At 38.0% G+C, this 27,514-nt stretch overlaps 1 protein-coding gene and 2 pseudogenes across 1 annotated transcript; 2 read left to right on the forward strand and 1 right to left on the reverse strand.

Moving 5' to 3' along the window:
• Nucleotides 1–782: 782 nt before the first annotated feature.
• CDR1 (cerebellar degeneration related protein 1) lies at nucleotides 783–1,676 on the reverse strand. The gene is given in 6 exon segments (XM_029240242.1): nucleotides 783–813; nucleotides 981–1,099; nucleotides 1,101–1,223; nucleotides 1,225–1,280; nucleotides 1,283–1,348; nucleotides 1,385–1,676. Coding segments are annotated over 6 exon segments (687 nt in total).
• Nucleotides 1,677–16,030: 14,354 nt separating this feature from the next.
• Nucleotides 16,031–18,132, forward strand: LOC114905905 (annotated as a pseudogene).
• Nucleotides 18,133–23,492: 5,360 nt separating this feature from the next.
• LOC114905906 lies at nucleotides 23,493–26,611 on the forward strand (annotated as a pseudogene).
• The last annotated feature ends 903 nt before the right edge of the window (nucleotides 26,612–27,514 follow it).

Consider the following 27,514-nt stretch of genomic DNA (forward strand, 5'->3'; position numbering starts at 1 on the left):
AAGTTCCTCTAATGCCCAAGTCTTTCAATATCTCCAAGAGCCTGGTCTTCTAACATTCAGGTGTTCCAACATCCCCAGTGTCTGAATAACTAGGTCTCTCTTAATATCCCGATCTTTTAGTGTCCAGGTGTCCTAATGTTCAGGGCTGCCAACACTCTTGACTTCCAGCATCCTGAAAAGTACATCTTCCAAATTCTATGTCTTTTAACATGAATATGTCAATATCCAGGTTTTCTAGTGTCTCCCAATATCCAGGGATTCTGATTTAAGATTTCTAAATGTCTAGGTCTTCTACTGTCCATACCTTCCAATGTTTAGGGCTTCCAAGGTACAGGACTTGCAATGTCTCTAGTGTTCAGGGCTTCCAGTATCTATGGCTTCCATATCCATTAATTCCAACACTCAGGGCCTCCAAAGTCTCCAATGTCCAGAATAACGAATGTCCTCAAAATCTAAGGCTTCCAATGTCTCCAACATCCTGTGCTTCCAATGTCTCCAATGTCCAGGGTTTCCAATGGCGCCAGTGTCAAGGTCTTCCAACGACTCCCAAGTCTTCCAGCAACTCCAAGTCTTCCAACTAATTCCAAGTCTTCCAACAACATCAAGGTCTTCCAGCTAACCCAGTCTTCCAGAAAATCCACATCTTCCAGACAATCCATGTCTTCCAGCAAATCCAGTCTTCCAGCAATTATAGGTCTTCCACAAAATCCATATCTTCCAGGAAAATCCATGTCTTCCAACAATTTCAAGTCTTCCAGCCAATCCACGTCTTCCAGAAAAATCTATGTCTTCCACCAAATCCAAGTCTTCCAGCTAATTTACGTCTTCCGTAAAAATCCAAGTCTTCCAGTCAATCCATGTCTTCCAGAAAGAAATCCAGGTCTTCCTCTCAGTCCACGTCTTCCAGAAAAATCTACGTCTTCCATCAAATCCAGATCTTCCAGAAAAATCCATGTCTTCCACCAAATCCAGTCTTCCAATCAATCCACGTCTTCCAGACAAAATCTATGTCTTCCACTAAATCCAGGTCTTCCAGCAAACTTATGTCTTCCTAGAGATTAACGTCTTCCAGAAAATTCATGTCTTCCAGTAACTTCCAAGTCTTCCAGCAAATCTATGTCTTCCGAATAATCCAGGTCTTCCGGACAATTCAGGTCTTCCTGAAAATCCATGTCTTCCAGAAAAGCCATGTCTTCCAGGAAATCCATGTCTTCCAATGACCTCCAGGTCTTCCAGCCTATCCAAGTCTTCCAGAAAATCCATGTCTTCCATCAAATCCTGGCTTCCAGAAAATCCACGTCTTCCAGGAGATCCATGTCTTCCAGCAAATCCTTGTCTTCCAACAAAACTGTGTCTTCCATCAAATTCATGTCTTCCAGCCTACCCATGTCTTCCAGAAAATCCACGTCTTCCAGAAAATCCATGTCTTCCAACAAAGGTGCGTCTTCCAGAAAATCCACGTCTTCCAACAAAGCGGCATCTTCCAGAAAATCCACGTCTTCCAACAAAGCCGTGTCTTCCAGAAAATCCATGTCTTCCAACAAAGATGCGTCTTCCAGAAAATTCACGTCTTCCAAAAAAGGTGCGTCTTCCAGAAAATCCATGTCTTCCAACAAAGGGGTGTCTTCCAGAAAATCCACGTCTTCCAAAAAAACCACGTCTTCCAGAAAATCCATGTCTTCCTACATCTCCAGGTCTTCCAGCATCTCCAGGGCTTCCAGCATCTGCTCGTCTTCCAGCATCTCTGTGTCTTCCAGCATCTCCACGTCTTCCAACATCTCCACGTCTTCCAGCATCTCCATGTCTTCCAAACAACTACTCAGTCTTCCAAAAGCAGGCTCAATATCCACGTCTTCCAACGTCTCCAGTGTACCGGTCTTCTAACATTCAGGTCTTCCAGTGTCTACGATATCCAGGTATTTTAACATGTTCCATAGTTCAGGCCTTCCGACCTTTCCCCAGGTCCAGACGTTTTCAAAATTAGTCTTCCCAAGTTCGAGCCTTTCCATGTTCAGATTTTCCCATATACAACCCTTCCAACTCAAATATTTCTGCTTCTAGTTGAATTAGCTTCAAAAAATTGAATAGGGCATTCCTTCTTATAGACCAGATCTTATGGATCAACTGTACTTCAGCTCAATAGTGTTTTTGCTACTAGGAAATGTGCATTCATTCTTTACAACTTTTAAAGATAGTGTTCATAAAACAGCTTCTATAGAATAAACACATAGATGGGATTGCTGTGACAAATTTTGCTAATTTACTAATGCTCATATATTTTATACAGTCAACTCTGTTTAGGTACAAGTAAAATTCTTATTTTGATGAGAAAAATTCCTGTTTAGAGACTTTATTATTTTAGATAAAGCTGACATACAGTGTATTTATCCATTTTTTATAACATCAATTTTTGTTGTTTGGTCTTATGTGACATAAATAATAATAATAATAACATTAACATAGCATTTACTATGTCCAGGCACTGTTCTAAGGTCCTTACATGCATCAACTCATTTAATCTTCACAAGAACTCATTGAGGTAGATACTATCATCCCTGTTTTACAGATGAGGAATCTAGCACACAGAGGTGAAGTAACTTGTCCAAAGGACACAACTAATAAAGTACAGCACTGGGATTTGAACACAGCTAGCCTGTTTCCAGAGTCTATGACCCTATCCATTATGCCATAATATCTGCTATTGAAAATCAAGATGAGAATTAGAGGATCCGAAGCTTGATTGCTCCCATTTTATGTGTAAATTATTATAAGATCTTATATATAAATGGTCTCACTTTATCCTGTCACTTATCAGAACCTATTTGTGTTCCTCAAATCTCATTCCTCAACTAGCTACTATCATTTCCTTGCTCATGTATATGGAACTAGGCACAAACATTTCCTGATATCATTTTCAGTTTGGCCAGAAATAACACAAGGGAGAACTGAATTCAAGTACCCTTTGCTTTAGAATCATATTCATAACTCCATGATTTGAGCACTGATGCCTGGAATTTAACTCTCTCCCATCTACTTTAATCCATTCTCCAGTTTGCACCTTACTATCTAGACCATTTACCATTAGTTTGTTTCTGACCTCCAGGATCCACCTGCTTCTTCAAATATCACTGACATCCTGGATTCCTGACCACTGCCTTGTGTTTGATTAATGGTAACTACAACTCCTTAACTCCCAGCTTGGTGACCTAGAGAACTAACTACTTGGTTCTCCAAGTCTCAGCTCCTACCAGGTGCTTCCAGCAACGTTGCTACCTGTGCCTCTGGCTGGCATGGCAAGCATTAACGCTACATAATGAAATTATGGTTAGGCAAGGAAGCTCTAAAGATCTAGAATCATCTATACAAATTAATAATAATTGAAATACCTTCCTAATAAATGTCTAATGATTTAGTTTACAAAGTGCTGTCACTTCATTCCTCCATCTCCATCCATCCATTTATTCTTTCATTCAACAAATATTTATTGAGCGTCAACTGTGTGCCAGGCATATTTTAATGGAGCTTAAAATCATTTGGGGGAAACAGACAATGTACAAATAATTGAACAATTATTTATCAGTTGTTGTAAAGCCATGAAGGAAAATTAAGTATAGGATGCTGTAAGAGTCCAGAAAGTTAAGAAAAGCATTCCTGAGGAAGTAACATATATGGTTGCTGGAGGATCTATTTTCTTATTTGATTATCAAAATAACCTTGTGACTAAGCTAAGACAGATGTTTTTATATCACTTTTACCTAACTAGAGGTTAACAGCCAGTACTAAAGACGGGCATGGGATCCACATATTTTGACTTTTTTTTTCTACTTCTCCATGCTGCCTTAAAATATATAGTAAATACAGTTTTGGCAATATATATCAAGGTATATGAAAATGTTGGTACTCTTTGACTTAGTATTTTCACTTCAATAAATTTACTCAAGGAAATGATCTAAAATATGGATAATTCATGCACAAAGATATTCCTCCCATAGTTACTTGGTATAGTGAAAAACAGAAAAACCTAAGGGTCTAACTTTAAGGGCATGATTAAGTAAATGTGCTATTTCCATGTGATAGACTATTCTTCCATTAAAATATTTATGGTATGTTCATATTATATAATGTTAAGTGAGAAATCAGCATATAAGATTATATGGAGTATGGCTGCAATTATTTTAAATATATATAATCAGAGAAAAATGACTAGAAATACACACATTGAAGATTGTGAACTAATTATCTCTAGGTGGGTAGGATTATGTGTGATTTTTGTTTACTTCTCTATGTTCTTATTTTCTGCGAAAGTTCTTACAGTGTGAAAGTATTTTATATTCAGGAAAAATATTTAAATGATTGTGCATAAAATCCATTATTTATTCATTTTTTATTATACATGTAATCAAGTTTTACTGTTGAAAACACTTTGAAATGTAAGTAAGCAAAGTGAAAAAATTAAAAAATAAACTCAATACTCAGACAAACACTGTAAAATTTTTGGTGTATGCTCTTCCACACTCTATGTATGTTAATTTTTTTTACAAAATGGAATCATACTGCCTTTTATCCTATTTTTTCCACTTAATAAATTGTAAACATTTCATGTCAGTAAATGTGCATCTGTATTATAATTTTAATACATAGCTTATTTACTTCGTCTCCTACTGGTGGGCATTAAATTCTTTCCAATTTGTTTTGTATTCTAAAAACTGCTGTGATGAGCACATACATTGTGTAAGTTGTGCAGAACACAAACTGTGTTGTCCCACGTGGTAGCCCTGTACATAACTGTGTGCATAAATGTTCAGATATTACTTAGGATAAATTCTGAAAAGGAGAGTTGCTGAGTCAAAGGGTATATGCATCCATATTGCTTATCATGGCAAAAAAATTAAAAGCAATCTGGATGTCCGACAGTTGGGGATGGTTAACTAAAATTATGTTGCAACAATATGATGACATATTATGCAGTCATTTAATATTCAGAAGAATATTTACTGAAATGGGAATATGTTCACAAGATCTCAGTAGTGAGAGAAACAGGTCACATGAAAGTATGTATAATATTCCAATTTTGTAGAAAGAAAACTATATAAATGTCTTCAGAAAAATGACCAGTAGAATATACACTAAAGTATTAGTGAAAGTCCAAAAAGGATTGTGGTATATTTACACAATGGAATATTATACAGCAGAGAAATGAAGGCACTACAGGTAAATAATAAAAATAATATGGGTAGATTTTACTTCTATCATGTTAAATTAAGGTATCAAGTCCCAGAAGACTACATATAATAGAATATTCCTTTTTTACTATTCAAAAACAAGTAAAACTGAAGGCTATATTATTTAGGTGTACATATATATTTGGGATTAAAAATATTTTATTAGAAATCAAAGGAATAGCAAGGAAAACTTCAGGATAATGGCCACTGGGGCTGAGGAAAGGGGGTTGGAATAGGAGGGGATCAGAGAAGTAGGTGGAAGTTATTGTCAGTATTCTAGTGCTCAGATTTGATGGGTGGATGGGTAGGTGGGTATTCATTCTATAACTAAAAACATATCATTGACTATTTAGTGATTGTATGAGTATTATGAAAATTAAATAAAAGAACAAGTTCTTGGATCAAAATAAAAGAGGGCACAGGTCAGTGAAACAGTGTGCATGTTCTATGACAGTGTGGATGCATGACTCATAATTCAGTTCTGTGCACTTGAATTTCACATTTTCTTAAGCAATTATCTCTGGGTGGTGGAAATACATGGGCTTTTTATTCTCTGTGTCTCTTTATTCTCTGAATTTTCTATAGGGAAAATACAATATTATCTTAGTTGAAAGACAAGCCCCAAATTATGTAGAGTAAGATCTCAAGTATGTTAAAAATGCATAACAGGGACTGAAAAGACAAGTGGTGACACTAATGCCTCTGTGTGGTGAGAATTCATATCGCTTTTCTTCTGTTTCCTTACAGTTTTTTTAAAAATCCAAATGTTATACAATGAACTTATGTTACTTTTTCTGTTAGAAAAGTAATACATGCTTATTATAAAAGTAAAAAGTACAGTGGTTTATAAGGTAGCAAGTGAAAATATCCCTCTCCTAGTCCCACAGCCCAGAGACAGGCATGATTATTTGTTTTGTATCTTCCAAGTACTTTTTCTGTTTATGTGTTCTTGTGTGTCTTACAAAACGAAATTATCCTATGCATGTTATTCTATCTACAACTTGATCAACCCATACCTCTCATCCCCAGATCAGTAGAAAGTCATTGTAACAGCTAGTAGAATTCTATAGTAGGGTGTACTATATAATTTATTCAACCCTTTCCACATGATACATCTTTAGGTTGTTAACAGTTTTTTTTTCTATTACAGATAATGCTATAAAAAATGGTCTTTTGAATCTATCTTTTGCACATTTAGAAGTATTTTCATAGGCCAGTACCTTAGAAATGTAATTGATAGATCAAAGAGTTTGAGCTAAATTGCCTCCCAGCATGCTGGACACTATTATTCTTTTTAATTTTTGTCAGCACTTTGGATGAAAAATCGAATCTCATTCCTTTATTTTTCCCTAATCGCCAGTGAAGTTAAGCACCTTTTAATATATTTATTAGCTATTTGTATTTCTTCTGTGGGAGATTGCTTGTTCATATCCTTTGCCTATTTTTTCTGTTGAATCATTTGTCTTTTTTCCTTCTTGATTTGTAGGAGGCCTCTGGATATTAGAGCTGGTATCCTTTTGTCTGCTATATGTTGCCAATGTCTGTCATTCGTCTTTTTTTTTTTTTTTTTTTTTTTGCGGTACGTAGGCCTCTCACTGTTGTGGCCTCTCCCGTTGCAGAGCACAGGCTCCGGACGCACAGGCTCAGCGGCCATGGCTCACGGGCCTAGCCACTCCACGGCATGTGGGATCTTCCCGGACCAGGGCACGAACTCGTGTCCGCTGCATCGGCAGGCGGACTCTCAACCACTGCGCGAAGCCCCTGTCATTTGTCTTTTTAAAAGTTTATTTATGATGGTATTTGGCATAGATTTTAATTATGTAAAAAGGCAAACATTATAATCTTTTGTTTACAGTTTCTTGGTTTTGTCTTATATTTAGGTAGGCTTCTGTACCCAAAATTATTTTCCTCTACTAGTTTATATATTTGTATAGCTTAGTGCTTTAATCCATATATGTTGTGTATGGTGGAAAGTAGGAACCTATGTTTATTTTTTCAGAAGAGATAGCTAGTCTTCCCAACTTATTTATTGTATTGAATTATATCTGTACTGATTTGGAATTCTCTCTATGGGTATGCTGCTTATGTTTCTTTTCTATTCAATTTTTGTCTGTTACTGAGCTAGTACCTCACTGCTTTAATTATTGTAGCATTGTAATATATTTTTGAAATCTGTCCACCCTTCATTATTCTTTTTTTTTCCTAGAATTTACTTGGTTGTTTTTGTACATTTTCTTTTTCCAGACGAATTTTAGAATCAACTCATCAACTTCTGTAAAACAAAAAAATCCCTGGAAGTGCCTTGGACCTTTTGAGTAATGTGTCAAAATTGGCATCTTTACAATATAGAGTTTTGTAAACTCAGTTCTGTGGGGGGTTTTCCAGTTAGTTATCTTGAATTCTTAGATATGCAATCATGTCAGCAGTAAATAATGAAACATTTGTCTTTTCCCTGCTAATGTTTACATCTAATTTTATTCATTTTTAGCACATTGGTAAAGATCTTATGACTTCCAAGACAGTGCAGATTTATATGGCTTAATAAAGAGTAGGGGGGCTTCCCTGGTTGCACAGTCGTTGATAATCTGCCTGCTAATGCAGGGGACACAGGTTCGAGCCCTGGTCTGGGAAGATCCCACATGCCGTGGAGCAGCTAGGCCTGTGAGCCACAACTACTGAGCCTGCGCGTCTGGAGCCTGTGCTCCGCAACAAAAGCGGCTGCAATAGTGAGAGGCCCGCGCACCGCGATGAGGAGTGGCCCCCGCTTGCCACAACTAGACAAAGCCCTCGCACAGAAACGAAGACCCAACACAGCAAAAATAAATAAATAAATTAATTAATTTTAAAAAAAAAGAGTAGGCATCCTTCTCTTGTTTTTGACCTTAATAGAAGTAACTCATTGTTTCACTCTAAAATATGATGATTACCATTGTTTCTGATAGATACACTTTTTCAAGTTATGGAAATGCCCTTCTGGTCCTTATTCCTGATTGACTTATAGTTTTGTCAGGAACAGATATAGAATGTTATCAAAGACCTTTCCTGGTATCTGCCAAGGTGATAATATTGTTATTCTTTTTAACCTGTTAATGTATTAATTACACTAATAGATTTCCTAATGTTGATCTATTCTTGCATTCTTGGAATAAAACTGACTTGGTAGTGATGTTTTGACTATGTTGATATTTCATTTAGAATATAAATCTCTGTATTAATAAGTCCCTAGAGCAGTGCCTCCTTACCTTTTTCAAATCATGGCAATTAAAGCAAAAGTGTATTTTCTTTTTGTTTGGTAATATTATATCATATTTATACATATTAAATCAAACTTGTTAATTGTTATTTAGATTTTCCCTTTTTAACTGCTTGATCTAATTTTTCAGATAAAAGTATGTAAAATCTCCCACTGTTGTTTTATCACAGCCTCCTATTTTTAACGTTTTCTGCTTTACATATTTGAACTTCTTTTTCATTGTGTTAAATTTCATGATTTTCTTATTGCATTGTGTTAATTCACAACATAAAGAAACCTTCTTTAACCCATTTAATGCTTTTTGCCTTACATTTCTTCCCCCCGCCACTTGATTTTTGTTAGCATTTGTCTGGTGTATCTTTAACCACTCCCATATTTTCAACATTTTTGTGTTTTGTTTTAGGTGTATCTTTTCAAAACAGCATGTGATGCGATTTTTTAAACTTCATCTGAGAATGTCTGCCTCTTAATTCATAATTAAACACTTTACATAGATTACAACTGTAAAATATTTATTATTAATCTGTCAAATTTTTTTGGTTTTCTTCTTCTTCCTAGATTTGTCAAAGTGTGTTTCCTCCTTTTTCCTATATAGTGGTTTAGGAGTTTGAAATATAGCTTCTAAGAGTGGTTGCACTGATATATACATATTTTAGTTCATGTATTTTTACATTGTTAAAAATTTATATGTTAAAAATATGTTTAAGGTGAGCATATAATACTTTTGTAATAAAAAAAAGCATCTGCTTTTAAATGTGTCCAGTATTTGTTCATTCCTTACCAGTCTCATTCTTGCTCAGGCTTTCATCATCTAGATTTTATATCCTTCCACAAACCTCTCAGTCTCTCACTACACCTGTCCATCTTGTATACTGCTACCAGATCATCTCCTTAAAATATGTTTCTCCATACAACTCAATTCCTAACTAAATCTAAACTCCTACACCTGACATCCAAGTTCTCCATGACCTTATCCCTATAACCATAACCGTTCCTGTTCTCTACTTGACCATGGACCATCTATTCCAGGCAGGCTGGTTTCCTCACTCCCTTATAAATCAGCATTTGTTCCTCTACTTTCATTTATTTTGTTTCCTACTTTTTTCCTATGTTTACCTGGAGTCCTACCCAACCACAAAGAGTGTAGATACCTGTCTTAGAAGATAAGTTATTCTTCTGTCATGATAGTTTTCCATTAGGGAAGACCTATGTCTTCAGGGATGCAACATTCTGGTCACAAAACTATGGGAACAGACTTCATTTTTGACCAGGAAACCTTAAAGCATTTGATGTCTATTGAAGAGGGACAATTTTGACTGTGTCCTAAAATGCTTTAACATTGAGATTGATATTAACCCCTCACCCAAACCAAAGGTTTCTTTACAGTTCTTCCTTAATAACAGTGCAGGACAACATCACCTCAATGTAAACCTTTCCCGAGTTTCTGTAGTTTCTGGATCCTCTCTAACAAAGGATAGTCAGTCTCTCATTTCCTTGAGAGTTATTTGGGGGCATGTCAGCATTTAGTCCATGACCTTAAGCTCCTCTGGAAGTTTCTGTCAACTGCTCCAGGCCTGATTCCTCAACAGAGCTTTTGCTTCCATTTCAGTCAGTGTGACCCTTCCTTCCCCAGAATGGAGCTGGGAATGGGGCCCCAAATCTCTAGGCACTGAGGAAATATTTTCTTATCAGTGCCAAGAAATAATCATTCATCTACAGTGCTCCCACCCCCAAAAGACAAGGTCTTTAGCATACTTTGTACTTTTATTTCCCTTACCACCTCCTCCAGATCACTCTGCCCCCAAAGTTCCTAGAAAGGAGTACAACTGTAAGTAATGCTATCCTCATGATGTGGTGTTCTCTGGATCAACAAAGCTGAATTCTTGATGAACCACTGCTCCTTTTCTAAACTTCAAAATATTTTTGGTTGTTTACACTATGCTCTGTCTACTTTATGACTTTAACTTAATAGTTGACAATTTCAGAACCACATTACCAGTAATTATTGAGACAATATGTTTTCCTGGTTACCATTGTTAGCACCAAGTCGTCTCCCTTCTTGCATGCATTTCTCATTTTTCGTGAATAAAACACATTTTCCCTCCCTGGAGTGTGGTATAAAGTCTCAGCTTTTTCATATCGCAACCAAGCTTCTCTTGGGTACCTAGATCACCAGGAACATATAGGTGCAAAAGTCCACACAGGTCCTGACATGTATAAACTCACTACAGCAACCACCTTTTTATACGTGGGTCTCATGTCATTCCTGAAGAACACAGCAAAATTGGTGCCTCCATTTTGAACCAAGTTCAGCATCAGAAAGTTTCCATCCTCATCAGCATTGTGAAAAATGAGGACGAGCTCAGGTGTTCATGCTGTATCTGCCCCCAAGTCCCCAGCAGGTGAGAAAGCCCACAGATTCAATTTAATATCCAGACTCAGATGGTCCTAATACAGAGTTTGTCTGAGGATTGTGATCATATATGCATTTTGTATTGCCTGCTTACTTTATGTCGCCCCTGTTGAGTATTGTCATGGACATTTGGCCGTTCACAGACTCCATTGGTTCCAGGAGACCAAAATCACTTTTTTAATGTTCAAATTTTCATAGACCGGTGGTAATGACTTTAAGCTGACTCTTATTCCACAACTCAGACACCTTCGAAAGTGTCCTTGCTTCCTCCAGGAACAGGATGTTTCAGGCTGATTTGAAAGTATGCTACTATCTAAGGACCCCAGTTCCTTTTTATTGAAAAACAGAGAGACCAAACTCAGGATGCTAAGAGTGGAAATAGTTTCACATGACTGCTTGGGGTAGAACACAGTAGCGTGGTGGCTACTATTCACTTTCATGATGAATCAAAAATATTACTTTTGGGCTTCCCTGGTGGCGCAGTGGTTGAGAGTCCGCCTGCCAATGCAGGGGACACGGGTTCGTGCCCCGGTCCGGGAAGATCCCACGTGCCACGGAGCGGCTAGGCCCGTGAGCCATGGCCGCTGAGCCTGCGCGTCCGGAGCCTGTGCCCCACAACGGGAGAGGCCACAGCAGTGAGAGGCCTGTGCACCACAAAGAAAAAAAATTACTTTTTTTCCAAAATACACCCAAGTTCATGTTATTGCTTTTAAGTCACTGTTTCTTTTTATCTGGTTTAATGAGGGCTTATTCATCCAATTTTTCAGTTGTGTTTTTAAGCTACTAATTTTTTTTCCCTTTTCTACTGGCTTTATTATACCATGATAGGTGTTATAAAACTATGAGTTCAAATGACAGCACTGGAAGTCTTATATTTCTTTGAAAAGGCCACAATTCACATGTATACAATGGAATATTACTCAGCCATAAAAAGAAACGAAATTGAATTATTTGTAGTGAGGTGGATGGACCTAGAGACTGTCATACAGAGTGAAGTAAGTCAGAAAGAGAAAAACAAATACTGTATGCTAACACATATATATGGGATCTAAAAAAAAAAAAGGTTCTGAAGAACCTAGGGGCAGGACAGGAATAAAGACGCAGATGTAGAGAATGGACTTGAGTACATGGGGAGGGGGAAGGGTAAGCTGGGACGAAGTGAGAGAGTGGTATGGACATATATACACTACCAAATGTCAAATGGATAGGTAGTGGGAAGTAGCCGCATAGCACAGGGAGATCAGCTCCGTGCTTTGTGACCATCTACAGGGGTGGGATAGGGAGGGTGAGAGGGAGATGCAAGAGAGAAGAGGTACGTGGATATATGTATACATATAGCTGATTCACTTTGTTATACAGCAGAAAGTAACACACCACTGTAAAGCAATTATACTCCAATAAAGATGTTAAAAAAAAAGAAAAGGCCACAATTTGTGTAGCTCCAGACAATCTCCATCAATAGTCTTCAAACCCCAGTGATCTGAAAAGAAAAATCTCCACCCCCACCAAAGGAATCCAGAAGTGTGGGACATGACTAGCTCAAATAGATTATCAAGCAGTTGTCTAAAAGTTATCATTAATGCTTTATTTTTACGGGAACTAGTGTTTTTCTGTTGTTGCAGGCAGCTTTAATATTAAGCTCCAGTTTCTTAAAGGCTTTTAGATAAATACAGATATTTATTATCTCAGTACTGTACCAGTGCATCTTTGCAAATAGCAAGTAAGAATATCAGAAAATGTAGCCAATATAAAAAATCATCAAACTTAAATTTTATCCAGAAAGTTCAAGTGGGCTTATTTCTGTACGCCTGTATAATTCACAATTCTGTTTGTTTACTATAAGCACCAAAACATAAAATGCCAGAAAATTAAGATAGCAAACTTCAATTGCAATTGTATGTCCAAGTCACATTTACTTACCCTCCTTTTTCTCACCCTCCGCTGATTCCCACTAATCCAAGTATTGACATTCTTTACATGGTTTCTTATTAAAACAAGGACAAGATAGCTATTTAAAGTTTTAGTGCAAAGAGCAACATGGATTAAGATGTCTCATTTCAGTAAGCCCAATTTTGAGTTCAGTGGTAACTTGATCACTACAGAAAAGATATACAAAGTCACTCTGTTCTGGGTTACTTTGCTGATGGGGCCTGTATTGCTTACTTATTGTGGTATAAAAAACCACTTCAAAATACAGTGGCTTAAGTTGATAATCTTCTATTATCATGAGACTATGAGTTAGCTGGGCATGGCTTCTTATCTATGCTAGACTCACTTATGTGTCTGCAGTCAGTTATGGGTAAGTTAGGAAGCAGCTCTGCTGATCTTGGCTGGGTTCTCTCTCATATTTGGGAATTTCTTAGAATAATCAGTTTCCCATTTACATGGCCTTTCCTTCTCCATCAGACTAGCCCAAGTATGTTCTCACAGCATGGCAAATTTCCAAGAAGGAGAATAGAAGTGTGCAAGTCCTCTTGAGGCCTATAGATGGAACTGGCACATTATCACTTCTTCCACATTCAGCTGGCCAAAGGAAGTTGCAATGGATCCCAGATTCAAGGTGTGGGGAAATAAACTCCACCTTTTAATGGGAAGAACTGCAAAGTCACACTGCAGCAGGTATGGATATAGGGAGTGTGTTAATGGTGGCCATCAGCTGTGGATGAGCTCTTCACTGTGCTCTTACATATTTGGGGGTCACTAGCCTTATGCTGACCTAGGATGACCTCAGCTGGGACAACTGGGGTTTGTTCCACATTTTCTTATTCTTCAGCAGTCTTGTTCTCAAGACATGGCAGGGATCCAAGAGAGGATTTAAAAGGACTAAGCCTTTTGACGCCTAGAGATGGAACTGGCACATCATCCCTCTGCCACATTCTATTGGCCAAAGCAAGTTACAGGGTGTTATCAACTGAATGTTTGTGTCCCCCTCCAAACTCATATGATGAAACCTAATCCCCAAGGTGCAGGTATTTGGAGATGGGGCCTTTGGGATATGATTAGGTTATGAGGGTAAAGCCCTCATGAATGGATGTTTCCATTTCAGAGAATATATTCAAATAGAATCCCTGAGCTATTGAAAATTGTCTCTGCCTTTATGTCTCTGTCCTGATGAGTTACTGAAAATTGTCTCTGTCCTGTTGCAAGATGGCAAACTAGGAGGTCCCAACACTCATCCCTCCCACAAAAACAACAAAAACAGTGAACGACATGCCAATAAGAATACCTCTAGGAGAGCTCCAGAGTACAAAAAAGAAGTCCAATAAAGAAGCTGAAAGAGAGGAACAAAACAACTGCAAGATAAACATAAAACAATAAAAAAAATTGCAACAGTAAGTTCTCACTTATCAATAATTACCTTCAATGTAAACAGATTAAACTTACCAAACAAAAGGTATAGAATGGATGAATGGGTAAATAAACATGATCTAGTCATATGCTACCTACAAGAGACTCACTTTAGAATTAAATACATAAGCTGAGAGTGAAGGGGTGGAAAAAGATATTTCATGCAAATGGTAACCATAAGAAAGCAGGGGTGGCTAAATTTATATCATGCAAAATAGACTTTAAGTCAAAAACTATCTCTAGAAACACAGAAAGTCTTTACATAATGATTAAAAGGGTGACTCAACAGGAAGATATAACAGTTATAAATGTATATGCACCCAACATCAGAACACTTAAATATATAAAGCAAATACTGACAGATTTGAAGGCAGAAATTGAGAGCAATAAATAAAAGCAAAGGACTTCAATACCTCCATTTACAATAATGGATAGAAAATACAGACAGAAAATCAATAAAGAAACAGCTGACTTGAACTCTAGACCAAATAAGCCTAACTGATATATACAGAACTTTCCATTTAGAGCAGAAGAATACATATTAGTATCTCACACGATATACAAAGATCAACTCTAAAAGGATTAAAGATTTAAATGTAAGACCTGAAACCATAAAACTCCTGGAAGAAAAGGATCAGAAAAGTTCCTTGACATTGGTCTGGGGAAGGATATTTTGTATATGACAGGAAAAGCATTGGCAACAAAAGCAAAAATCAATGAATGGGATTATATTAAACTAAAAAGCTTCTGCACAGCAAACAAAGCAATCAATGGAGTGAAAAGGCAACCTATGGAATGGGAGAAAATATTTGTAAATCATGTATTTGATAAGGGGTTAATATCTAAAATGTATAAGAAACACATACAACTCAACAGCAAAAACAAAACAGCAAATAACTCAATGAAAAATGAGCAAAGATGTGAATAGATATTTCTCAAAAGAAGAAATACATATGGCCCACAAGTACATGAAAAGTTTCTCAGCACCACTAGTCATCAGGGAAATCAAATCCATAATGGAATAACATTTCACTCTTGTTAGAGTGGCTATTACTGAAAGACAAAAGACAAGTGTTGGTGAGGATGTGGAGAAAAAGGAACCCTTGTACACTGTTGGTTGAAATGCAAAATGATGTAGCCACTACAGCATGGAGTTTTCTCAAAAAATTAAAAATAGCACTACCATATGATCTAGCAATCCCACTTCTGGGTATATATCCAAAGGAAATGGAATCAGGATCTCAAAGGGATATCTACACTCCCACATTCATTTCAGCATCATTCACAATAATCAAGATATGGAAACAACCTAAGTGTCCACTGATGAACAAATGGATAAAGAAAATGTAGTGTGGTGTGTGTGTGTGTGTAGTAACGGGCATAGCTTGTTTTATTCTGCTTCACTTTATTGCACTTCACAGATATTGTGCTTTTTTACAGATTGAAGGTTTGTGAAAACCCTGCATCAAGCAAATCTATCAGTGCCATTTTCCCAACAGCATTTGCTCACTTCATGTCTCTGTGTCACATTTTGGTAACTCTTGCAATATTTCAAACTTTTTCATTATTATTATATTTGTTATGGTGATCCGTGATCAGTGACTTTTGATGTTACTATTGTCATTGTTTTGGGGTGTCACAAACTGTGCCCAAATAAGATAGTGAATTTAATCAATAAATGTGTGTGTTTTGACTCTTCCACTGAACAGCTGTTTCCACCATCTCTTTCCTCTTCTCAGGCCTCCCTATTCCCTGAGATACAATATTGAAATTATGCCAATTAATATTCCTACAATGACCTCTAAGTGTTCAAGTGAAAGGAAGAGCCACAAGTCTCTCACTTTAAATCAAAAGCTAGAAATAATTAAGCTTAGTGAGGCCAAAAGCTAGGCCTCTTGCACCAAACAGGTAGCCAAGTTGTGAATGCAAAAGAAAAGTTCTTGAAGGAAATTAAAAGCACTACTCCAGCGAACACACAAATGATAAGAAAGCAAAACAGCCTCATTGCTGATATGGAGAAAGTTTTAGGGATCTGGATAGAAGATCAAACCAGCCACAACCTTACCCAATCCAGAGTAAGGCCCTAACTCTTCAATTCTATGAAGGCTGAGAGAGGTGAGGAAGCTGCAGAGGAAAAGTTTGAAGCTAGCAGAGGTTGGTTCATGAGGCTTAAGGAAAACAGCCGTCTCCGTAACTTAAAAGTGCAAAGTGAAGCAGCATTTTCTGATGTAGAAGCTGCAGCAAGTTATCCAGAAAATCTAGCTAAGGTAAATAATGAAGGTGGCTACACGAAACAACAGATTTTCAATAGATGAAACAGCCTTCTATTAGAAGAAGATGCCATCTAGGACTTTCATAGCTAGATAGGAGATGTCAATGCCTGGCTTCAAAGCTTCAAAGGACAAGGCTGACTCTCTTGTTTGAGGCTAATGTAGCTTGTGATTTTCGGTTGAAGCGAGTGCTCAATTACCATTCTGAAAATCCTAGGGCCCTTAAGAATTATGCTAAATCTACTCTGCTTGTACTCTATAAATGGAACAACAAAGCCTGGATGACAACACATCTGTTTACAACATGATTTACTGAATATTTTAAGCTCACTGTTGAGACCTATTGATGAGAATAAAAGATTCCTTTCAAAATATTACTTCTCGCTGACAAAGCACCTGGTCACCCAAGAGTTCTAATGGAGATGTACAATGAGATTCATGTTGTTTTCATGTCAGCTAACAGCATCCATTCTGCAGCATATGGATCAAGGATAAGTTTTGACCTTCAAGTCTTACGATTTAAGAAATACATTTTTTGGGGTGGTGGTGTGATGAATTGGGCGATTGGGATTGACGTGTATACGCTGATGTGTATTAAATTGATGACTAATAAGAATCTGCTGTATAAAAAATAAATAAAGGGCTTCCCTGGTGGCGCAGTGGTTGAGAGTCCGCCTGCTGATGCAGGGGACACGGGTTCGTGCCCCAGTCCAGGATGATCCCACATGCCGCGGAGCGGCTGGGCCCGTGAGCCATGGCCGCTGAGCCTGCGCGTCCGAAGCCTGTGCTCCGCAACGGGAGAGGCCACAGCAGTGAGAGGCCCGCGTACTGCAAAATAAATAAATAAATAAATAAATAAATAAATAAATAAATAAATAAAATAAAATAAAATTCAAAAAAATATAAAAGAAATACATGTTGTAAGGCTATAGCTGCCCATACATAGTGATTCCTCTGATGGATCTGGGCAAAGTAAATTGAAAACGTTTTGGAAAGGATTCACCATTCTAGATGCCATTAAGAACATTCGTGATTCATGTGAATGGGTCAAAATATCAACGTTCACAGGAGTTTGGAAGAAGTTGATTCCAACCCTCATGGATGACTCTGTGGGGTTCAAGACTTCAGTGGAGGCAGTAACTGCATTTGTGGTGGAAATAGCAAGAGAACTATTAGAATTAGAAGCGGAGGCTGAAGATGTGACGGGATTGCTGCAATCTCATGATAAAACTTTAAGGGATGAGGAGTTGCTTCTTAAGGATGAGCAAAGCAAGTGGTTTCTTGAGGTGGAATCTACTCCTGGGTGAAGGTGCTGAGAAGATTGTTGAAATGGCAACACAGGATTTAGAATATGACATCAACTTAGTTGATAAAGCAGTGACAGGACTTAAGAGGATTGACTCCAATTTTGAAAGACGTTCTCCTGTGTGTAAAATGCTATCAAATAGCATTGCATGCTACAGAGAAACTGTTTGTGAGAGGAAGTGTCAATCAATACAGCAAACTTCATTGTTGTCTTATTTTAAGAAAGTGCCACAGCCACCCCAGCCTTTGGCAACCATAACCCTGATCAGTCAGCAGCCACCAACATCAAGGTGAGACCCTCTACTGGCAAAAATATCATGATTTGCTGAAGGCTCAGATGATGGTTAGCATTTTTTAGCAATAAAGTATTTTAAAATTAAGGTATGTACATTGTTTTCTAAGACAATGCTATTGCACATGTAACAGTTTATAGTGTTAACATAACTTTTATATAAATTGGGAAACTAAAAATTTCATGTGACTTGCTTTATTGCAATATTCACTTTATTGTGATGGGCTGAAGCCAAACCCGAAATATCTTCCAAGTATGCCTGTATAGCACACAATGGAATATTATTCATACTTTTAAAAGAAGGAAATCCTGCTATTTGCAACAACTTGGATGAATATGGAAGACATTATGCTAAGTGAAATAAGCCAGATAAAGATGAATACTCACTTACACGTGGAATCTAAAATATTGAGTTGGCCAAAAAGTTCGTTCCGGTAAGATGTTACGGAAAAACCGGAATGAACTTTTTGGCCAGCCCAATAGTTGAACTCATAGAAGCAGAGAGTAGAATGGTGGTTATCAGGGGCTGGAGGAGGGAGAAATGGAGAAACTTTGGTCAAGGGCTGCAAAGATTCAGTTATGCAAGATGAATAAATTCTGAGGATAATGTACAACAATGTGACTATGATTAACAATATTTTACTGTATACTTGGACTCTTCTAAGAAGGTAGATCTTTATTCTTATACACATTCACACAAATGAAAGAAAAAAGAAAGTGGTAACTATCTGAAGTGATGGAAATGTTAATCAGCTTTATTAGAGTGATTATTTCACAATGTATATGCATATCAAATAATCAAATTATATACCTTAAATGCAGACAATTTTTAATTGCAGAATATGTTAATAAGAAAAAAAAAGAAATTGTCTCTGACCCTAGGTGATGATAGCTTTCTGGTATCCCCAAAGCCCATTTCTTTGCAATGGTATTTTAGGTTCAAAATCCTTTCCTTTCAGAACTCTATAAACATTATCATAATGTCTAATATTATTCCATATTATGGATAAAGAATTCAATGCCAGCTATTACAGCTAAACTTTTATTCCCTCTCTCTGAAATCTTCCATGATTTTCACATTATTCTCATAATTTAAAGTATGTGCATCAATTAACTTTTGTTGTATAACAAAACACTTCAACATTTTGTGGCTTAAATTATTTATTGAGCTCACGATTCTGTGGTTTGGCAATTTGGGCTGGGCTCAGCCGGGCAACTTTTCTGATCTCTGCTGGAATCACTCATGCATCTGCAGGTGTAGTGAATGGTCTCACATGTCTGGGGGCTGACTAGGTGTTGTCTCGGATGACAAGAGTGACTGAGTGTCATAATCCAGGGGAATAGCCTGGATTTTCTTGCATGGCAGTCAGGGGCTTCAGGAACATCGAGAGAGCAATCCTTTGTATGCAAGTGCTTTTCAAGCCTCTGCTTGTGTTATATTTGCTAATATCCCATTGGCCAAAGCAAGCCACATGGCCAACCCAGATACAAGGAGTGGAAATACAGAGTCTACTTCTTGAGGGAAGGATCTGTGATATCATACTGCAAGGGTGAGGATACAGAAAGGGGAATAATATGTGGCTGTTTTTACAATTTTACCATGCTCCTCTTTTCATTTCATCTCCTACCCCTCCCTCCATCACTTACTCCACTCCAGCCAAACTGACCTCCTTGCTTTGCCTGAGAAATGGCAGGCATGCTCTCACCCCAGGGCCTTTGCACACACTGATCCCTTTGCCTAAAATACTGTTCCACCAGGTATCTGCATAGGTAGTTCCTTTGGCTCTTTCAAGTCTGTGGGTTGGCAATTTGTCCTGAGCTCAGCTGGGCAGTTCTTCTGGTCTCAGCTGGGATCACTCATGTGTCTGTGAGAATCTGGTAGGTCAGCTGAGTGCTAGGAAGACTTCAGCTGTGATGGCTTGTGTCTGCTCCACATCACTTCTTACCTGTCAGGAGAGTAGCCTGGGCTTGTTCGCATAGTAATCAGAGGGTTGGTTCCAAGCAAGCGTAGAAGCACACAAGGCCTCTTGAGATACAGCTTGGAACTAACACAATGTTACTTCCACCACATTCTATTAGTGGAATGTGGGATATCTTGGGCAAGCAACAAGGCCAAGTCAGATTCAAGGTGCTCCTTGATGGGAGGAACTTCAAAGTCACATTGCAAAGGGGCACGGATACAATGAGGGGGAAAATTGTGGTCATTCTTGCAAGCAACATACCATAGTGTGCTATTTTTCAGTATTTTGCTTCAAAACAATAGTCTTCAGCTCGGGGAGGTGTATCTTCTGTTACTCCATAAATTATGTTTTCCCATCTCTCCTTTCTCTCCTTCACCATTTGGAAATTCTATTAGAAAGACTTTTGACTCACTTATATCTATTCTCCATGCCTCACAACTTTTCTTTCTTAGCTTTCTTATCTCTCCTTCCACCCCTCCCCAAATATTCTAAAAGAATGCTTTAATGGAATCTTCCAGACATCTAATTTGATTTCCTGCTATGTCCCTTCTGCTATTAGGCCTTATTTTGAGGCAATATTTTCTTTTTTAATCCGGAAATTATATTTATAATGTTCATAAACTGTTTACTTTACAATTATACCCTTTTATCGCAGTAGCTTGTTCTACTCTTTTATGGATACAAAATTTTCTTGAATATCACTAAGGATTTTTTTTCTAAAGTTTTCTTCTGTTTCCTGCATTAATCCTTTGGAGTTAGTAACCTCTATTCAGCTTTGCATCACTTTTTCATGCTGTCATTATCTTCAGGCAATGGGCAATTATTTTTCAGCTGGCCTCTTCTGAACTGCTCAAGTTAATTATCAATGATCATAATATGAATACTATCCCTGTTGTTACTCTGGATCACATAACATCGAGTTATCTATTTGAGAAATAATTCAATAGAAAAGCAGTGCTTATAATTTGGAGTATCTGCCTCTGTGACTTTCAAAAAGGGGCTTCTCTTTAAGCACTGTTTGATTTTTTCTCCTTGGCATCTTAATGCATATGACAGTGCTTTCCTGATTAGCAGTCATAGAGGCCTCTGCTATAGCTGCTTTGAAGCATGTTTTTATGAAGTGAAGTTTCACAAAAAGTGAAGCTCCTGTATTTCAAATAGCCTATATTTTGAGTCAGACTATTCTAAACATGTCCTGCAAATTTGGTGAAAATTTATCCAGCCATAAAGTGATATGTGGTGATAAAAATATTCAACACAGCATAGTTTGCAATTTCAAATGATTGAAAACATATTAGAAGATCTTTTGGCATATTATACAGCATATATATTGATATATGTGCAGTGGAAGGATGCACTACTATACTGTTTGAGTTTTCTAATCATGTGTGTAACTTTAAAAAAAATGTCATCTGGGGTTAACTGATAGTACAGTTATGTGGAACTTTTGTTTCCTGTCTTACATATTTTAAACTAAGAGGAAGAAAGTTATTTAAAAAGCAAATTATGCAATGTTAGCTCAATAGTGTAAAAATGCATAGAAAAAAATGGGAGAAAAGATCCCAAAATGTTAATGGTAATAACAGAGTAATAGATGATTTTTAAAATGTTTTCTGTATTTTAAAATATCTTTAATGAGTATATAATATTTTCTAAGCAGAAAATAAACAGTTGAACAAAAATAAGTTTCACAAGATGAACAAAAAAATAGGTCTTTTTGTGCTCATACTGTGTAAGTTATGAGTTTATCATTATAATGTTGGTGTCTAAAATCATTTAACTAAAGAATGGTTGATACATTTCTGGAATAGTGAGGAAAGACAACTATGGTTTTGCTAAAACATATTAGGGATTAAATGGAGAAGATATCTAGATTTTATCCACACTCTGGCCCCAGGTCAAAGTGGTCTGTCTCTCCTCTGAACTCTTGGAGGGTTTATTTTGCATATTACTCATTAAGTGCATGTCCTTTACTCCAGTATTCCCAACGAAGTGGTTTCATGGGGACAGATTCCGTGTCTTTAAAGCTGTATTTTCTGTAAAGTCTAGTGCATAGTTATTCAATGAATATGTGATGGCTGATGAAAAAAGTGGCATAGCTCATTTTATGACACTGAATGGACTTTGACACAGCAACTTGCTGTTTTACTGTCATGGAGACTTAGATGATACATAACATGAAGAAATGACGACACAGAAAGTTTATGCACCTTGCCCGAGATCACACAGCTCATAAGTGAGAGGGTTGGGATTTATATTCAGGTTGTCTTACTCTGGAGTTTGAGACGTTTACTGATACACAGTATGTCAGACTCCATGACAGATTCTGCTGGAAAAAAACCCAATTAGCCCAAATAGATTCAGACAATGTATTATATAGTCAACAAAAGCAAGATCACTATAGTATCAGCTCCCCATATCCTTTGCGCCACAGAGAAACACTGAAACAAAAGGGGGCAGGTGACAGGCAATATAAGTAGCGGAGTACATTGCTGCTGAGGGGCCAATTCCACACCACAGCTGAGAAGTTTTATAGCTTGCAGTTCTCCCTTAAGGGGGTTGGCATGGAGCTCTCCTCTAAACTCTACTATCTAGATAAAAGCTGATAAGTGGGCAAATAAGTCAGCTCATTTGAGTAAGTGGGAGATGTAAGCAAAGAAAAAGCAACAAACTGCACGTTTAGTTGATAAGGCTACGAGACAAAATGCCCTGATAATGTGAGTGAGGAGCTTGGTCTTGGTTTACAGCATCATGTAAAGTTCTAAGGAAGGATTATACAAGGCTGATGTGTCCTTCAAGGAGAGCATTGCGTCAGAATAGCTGTTGAGGGCTTCCCTGGTGGCGCAGTGGTTGAGAGTCCGCCTGCCGATGCAGGGGACACGGGTTCGTGCCCCGGTCCGGGAAGATCCCACATGCCGCGGGGCGGCTGGGCCCGTGAGCCATGGCCACTGAGCCAGCGCTCCGCAATGGGAGAGGCCACAACAGTGAGAGGCCCGCATACCGCCAAAAAAAAAAAAAAGCTGTTGAAGCCAAATCAGAGAAAAAGTTTGAACGGTTATTATATGATTATGCTGTCCGCTCTTGAGAGTTTATTTTTTTTAAACATCTTTATTAGACTATAATTGCTTTACAATGTTGTGTTAGTTTCTGCTGTATAACAAAGTGAATCAGCTATACATATACATACATCCCCATATCTCCTCCCTCTTGCGTCTCCCTCCCACCCTCCCTATCCCCCCCTCTAGGTGGTCACAAAGCACCGAGCTGATCTCCCTGTGCTATGCACCTGTTTCCCACTAGCTATCTATTTTGCATTTGGTAGTGTATATATGTCAGTGTCACTCTCGCACTTTGTCGCAGCTTACCCTTCCCCCTCCCCGAGTCCTCAAGTCCATTCTCTTGAGAGTTTAGAAGGATATATTGTGGCAATGGGCTTCTATGAAGTCACTAAAAAGACCCATGCATTTGTCATTGCTGTGCAATTCCATTTTCAAGAAGGTTTTTCTGTTTACCTAGTTTCTTAGTTTGTCTAAAATAAATTAACTGGTACAATTGTCTTTAGAAGACCACAGAAATGATTCTATAGCTAATTGCTTGGTACATAACATTTTAATATAAATCTAAGAAGCCACATGTGAAAAATTATGTTTATAAACAATGGAAAATGCTTGTAATGTGGAAGTTCTCCCCATTATCTTTCTTTTTCTTCCAAATATGAATATGTCACGGGTGAAGAACTAACAAGAGTTAATATCCATAAATGGGAACTTATCTCTATGAAACTTGGTTAGATTATGATTTGCTCTAGAGAAAAATCTTGGAATTAACCAAATTGATATGAACCTCAAACAGGAAATATATTTACTGAAATGCATGCACACACACACACACACACACACACACACACAAATAAAAAATCCCAAACTTGGAAGTATACTGGACAGGGATCCAGAAGACTACTGACTCCAAGACTAAGTCAGTGATCTGAAGCAGCACTTCCTCTGAGAGCTCTTCCAGTTCTGACATACTGAATCTAAGGTTTTCATAATGTACCACGGTCCATTAACCTGTTTTCTCTAGTAATTCTTTAGAATAGTAACATATTTATTACATAGTGCCTTATTGATATCTCATTGTTGAATTCTAATTGTTTATTACTCTAGTAGTGCCAAATATTGAGGTTAATGAAACCCATAAGAAGAAATGTATGATTTGTGCAATTCACACGCTTGGCCAAACCTCAATCACTGCTTCCTGGGAAGCAATAATAGTTGTGATAAAATAATAGGACTTTAGTCCAAACAGATAATCATGGTCTGTAAGGGAAATGTAAAAAGACTCCAACTGATGAGTTTGCTTTTGGGCGTTTCATATTTACAATTGTTAACTGACTGGGTTTTTAGTCAATGATAAATATTAAAGTAAATGCAAATTTACAAAGTGGTAGGTTTTTATTTTAGGCAGTACCCCAGAATCTCTGCTTTGCTTTTCATCAGATGTATCTTGTAAGGGCTCCCTGGGTATTAGAAATACAGCATATGGATTCACAATCCTCACTTTCAGAAATGTCTTTTTAAAAACTGTAAGGCCTCCCCTCTCCGGCCCCTACGGGCGGGCTGGCTGCCCTGAGGAGGCGGGGAGGGGAGGGCTGGGCCGGCCGGCGTGCAGAGGACGATGCCCCCAACTGCACGGGGATGAGTACGCAGTCGGACCTGGCCTTTATCAGGTTCCGGCGGGATCCAGCCAGATGCCAGAAGTGGGTGGAGAATTGTAGGAGAGCAGACTAAGAAGATAAAACACCTGATCAACTATATAAACATTATCGATTGTGTGCCACTTTGAGACTTCTATGATCTGTAGAACTATACATTTTGCAGAGGCATCAGAAAACTGAAGAATGATTGGGTTATTTTATTCTCAAAATTAATTGAAGCAGATACTTGTGAAGTCATTGGGAGAGTCCTTATAGAACAGTTCTTCAAGATAATGCAATACCAACAATATTTGATCTTACCAGCTCTTTGAATAATCCACACAGTAGACACAGAAAACAAATAAAGAATTGAGTGAAGATGAAATCACGACACTGAAACAGAAAAAAACTGATGAAACTTCTGAACAGGAACCAAACCATAAGGAAATAAACAACAGCAATGTTCAGAACCCCAGTGCAGAAGAAGGGGGTGAAGAGCAGGATGAAGACATTTTACCTTTAACCCTTGAAGAGAAGGAAAACAAAGAATACTTAAAATCTTTATTTGAAATTTTGATTCTTTTTTTTTTTGCGGTACGCGGGCCTCTCACTGCCGTGGCCTCTCCCATTGCGGAGCGCAGGCTCAGCGGCCATGGCTCATGGGCCCAGCCGCTCTGCGGCATGTGGGATCCTCCCGGACCGGGGCACGAACCCGTGTCCCCTGCATCAGCAGGCGGACTCTCAACCACTGCGCCACCAGGGAAGCCCCTAGAACTGATTTTAGAGTTTGACAATGTAATTTCTGTCCTCTTTCAGAACAATGAGAAACAGGCAAAAGAACTGAAGGAAATTTGCCATTCTCAGTGGACAGGCAGGCATGATGCTTTTGAAATCTTAGTGGACCTCCTACAAGCACTTATTTTGTGTTTAGATGGTATAAATAGTGACACAAATGTTAAATGGAATAACTGTATAGCTGGCCGAGCAGTTGTACTCTGTAGTGTGGTAACAGATTGTGATTTCATCGTTACCATTGTTGTTCTTAAAAATGTTCTATGTTTTACAAGAGCCTTTGGGAAAAATCTTCAGGGGCAAACCTCTGATGTCTTCTCTGAGGCCAGCAGTTTGACTGCAGTGCTGCATTCACTAAATGAAGTGATGGAAAATATCGAAGTTTATCATGAATTTTCATTTGAGGAAGCCACAAATTTGGCAACCAAACTTGGTATTCAGATGAAACTCCCAGGGAAATTTCACAGAGCTCAGCATAGTAACCTGGAATCTCAGCTAACCTCTGAGAGTTACTATAAAGAAACTCTAAGTGTTCCAACAGTGGAACACATTATTCAGGAACTGAAAGATATATTCTTTGAAAAGCACCTCAAAGCTCTTAAATGCTTATCTCTGGTACCCTCTGTCATGGGACAGCTCAAATTTAATACATCAGAGGAGCATCATGCTGACATGTACGGAAGTGATTTACCTAATCCTGACACGCTGTCTGCTGAGCTGCAGTGTTGGAGAATCAAGTGGAAACACAGAGGGAAAGATATAAAACTTCCACCACTATTTATGAAACCCTTCATCGGCTAGACATCAAGTTTTTTCCTAATGTTTATGCATTGCTGAAGGTCCTATGTATTCTTCCTGTGATGAAGGTTGAGAATGAATGCTAAGAAAATGGGCAAAAGCATCTCAAAGCATACCTGAGGAACACTTTGACAGACCAAAATTCAAGTAACTTGGCTTTGCTTAACATAAATTTTAATATAAAACATGATTTGGATTTAATGGTGGATACATATATCAAACTCTATACAAGTGCTTCCTACAGATAATTCAGAGACCATTTAAATACTTAAGAGACTTTTTTTTTTTTTTTTTTTTGCGGTACGCGGGCCTCTCACTGTTGTGGCCTCTCCCGTTGCGGAGCACAGGCTCCGGGCGTGCAGATTCAGCGGCCATGGCTCACGGGCCCAGCCGCTCCGCGGCATGTGGCATCTTCCTGGACCGGGGCATGAACCCGTGTCCCCTGCATCGGCAGGCGGACTCTCAACCACTGCGCCACCAGGAAAGCCCCTTAAGAGACTTTTAAAATAGGCTTTTTCTTATATTTGATATTTGAAAAAATCTGTAAGAAATTTGAAAATATCTTACAGAAAAGTTGTAAGGTGTACGCAGGCCACTTAATCACTGAATATCTTGACCTGTAGGCCTCCCATTGAGTACATTAGTCATTGATAATCTGCCTGTTTAAATGGCCCATTTGAACTCCCATGCTTTGGAGACCTAACTGTTCTTCCAGAAGATAGCACTGAAAGTACCATGTTACACTCTGTGTGATCTTTGCTAATGGCAGTTTGGAATTGTATTAATTAAGTCATTTTAGACATAAAATTTATCACTGTGGATCCAATTGTCAGGTATTGAGTTATCAGTTCTTTGAAGAAATAAACTTTGAGGAGTATGGGAGGAAGGAATACATTTTATGAAACGTTACAATGAAGCTCATGACTGATCTTTGAATAGTAGGAGTTTTTAGTATGCTGTTAAAAATCTGTAAGGGACCATTAAGAAAATTGTCAGACTGTAAGAGAAACGTGTGAGATCGCCATACAAGGATTTCAGTGTAGATTTTGTCTTTATCAAATGAAGTTAAAGGAACAAGTTATAGTTAAAGTTTGAATGGAAGAGCCTGCCATTGTTCCACATCTGGTTCTTGCTGTTTACATTCCTTTATTGAGCCTACATCTTCAT

This window comes from Monodon monoceros, unplaced genomic scaffold (assembly GCF_005190385.1).
Source record: "Monodon monoceros isolate NGI ecotype Baffin Bay Population unplaced genomic scaffold, NGI_Narwhal_1 Super_Scaffold_22, whole genome shotgun sequence".
NCBI lineage: Eukaryota > Metazoa > Chordata > Mammalia > Artiodactyla > Monodontidae > Monodon > Monodon monoceros.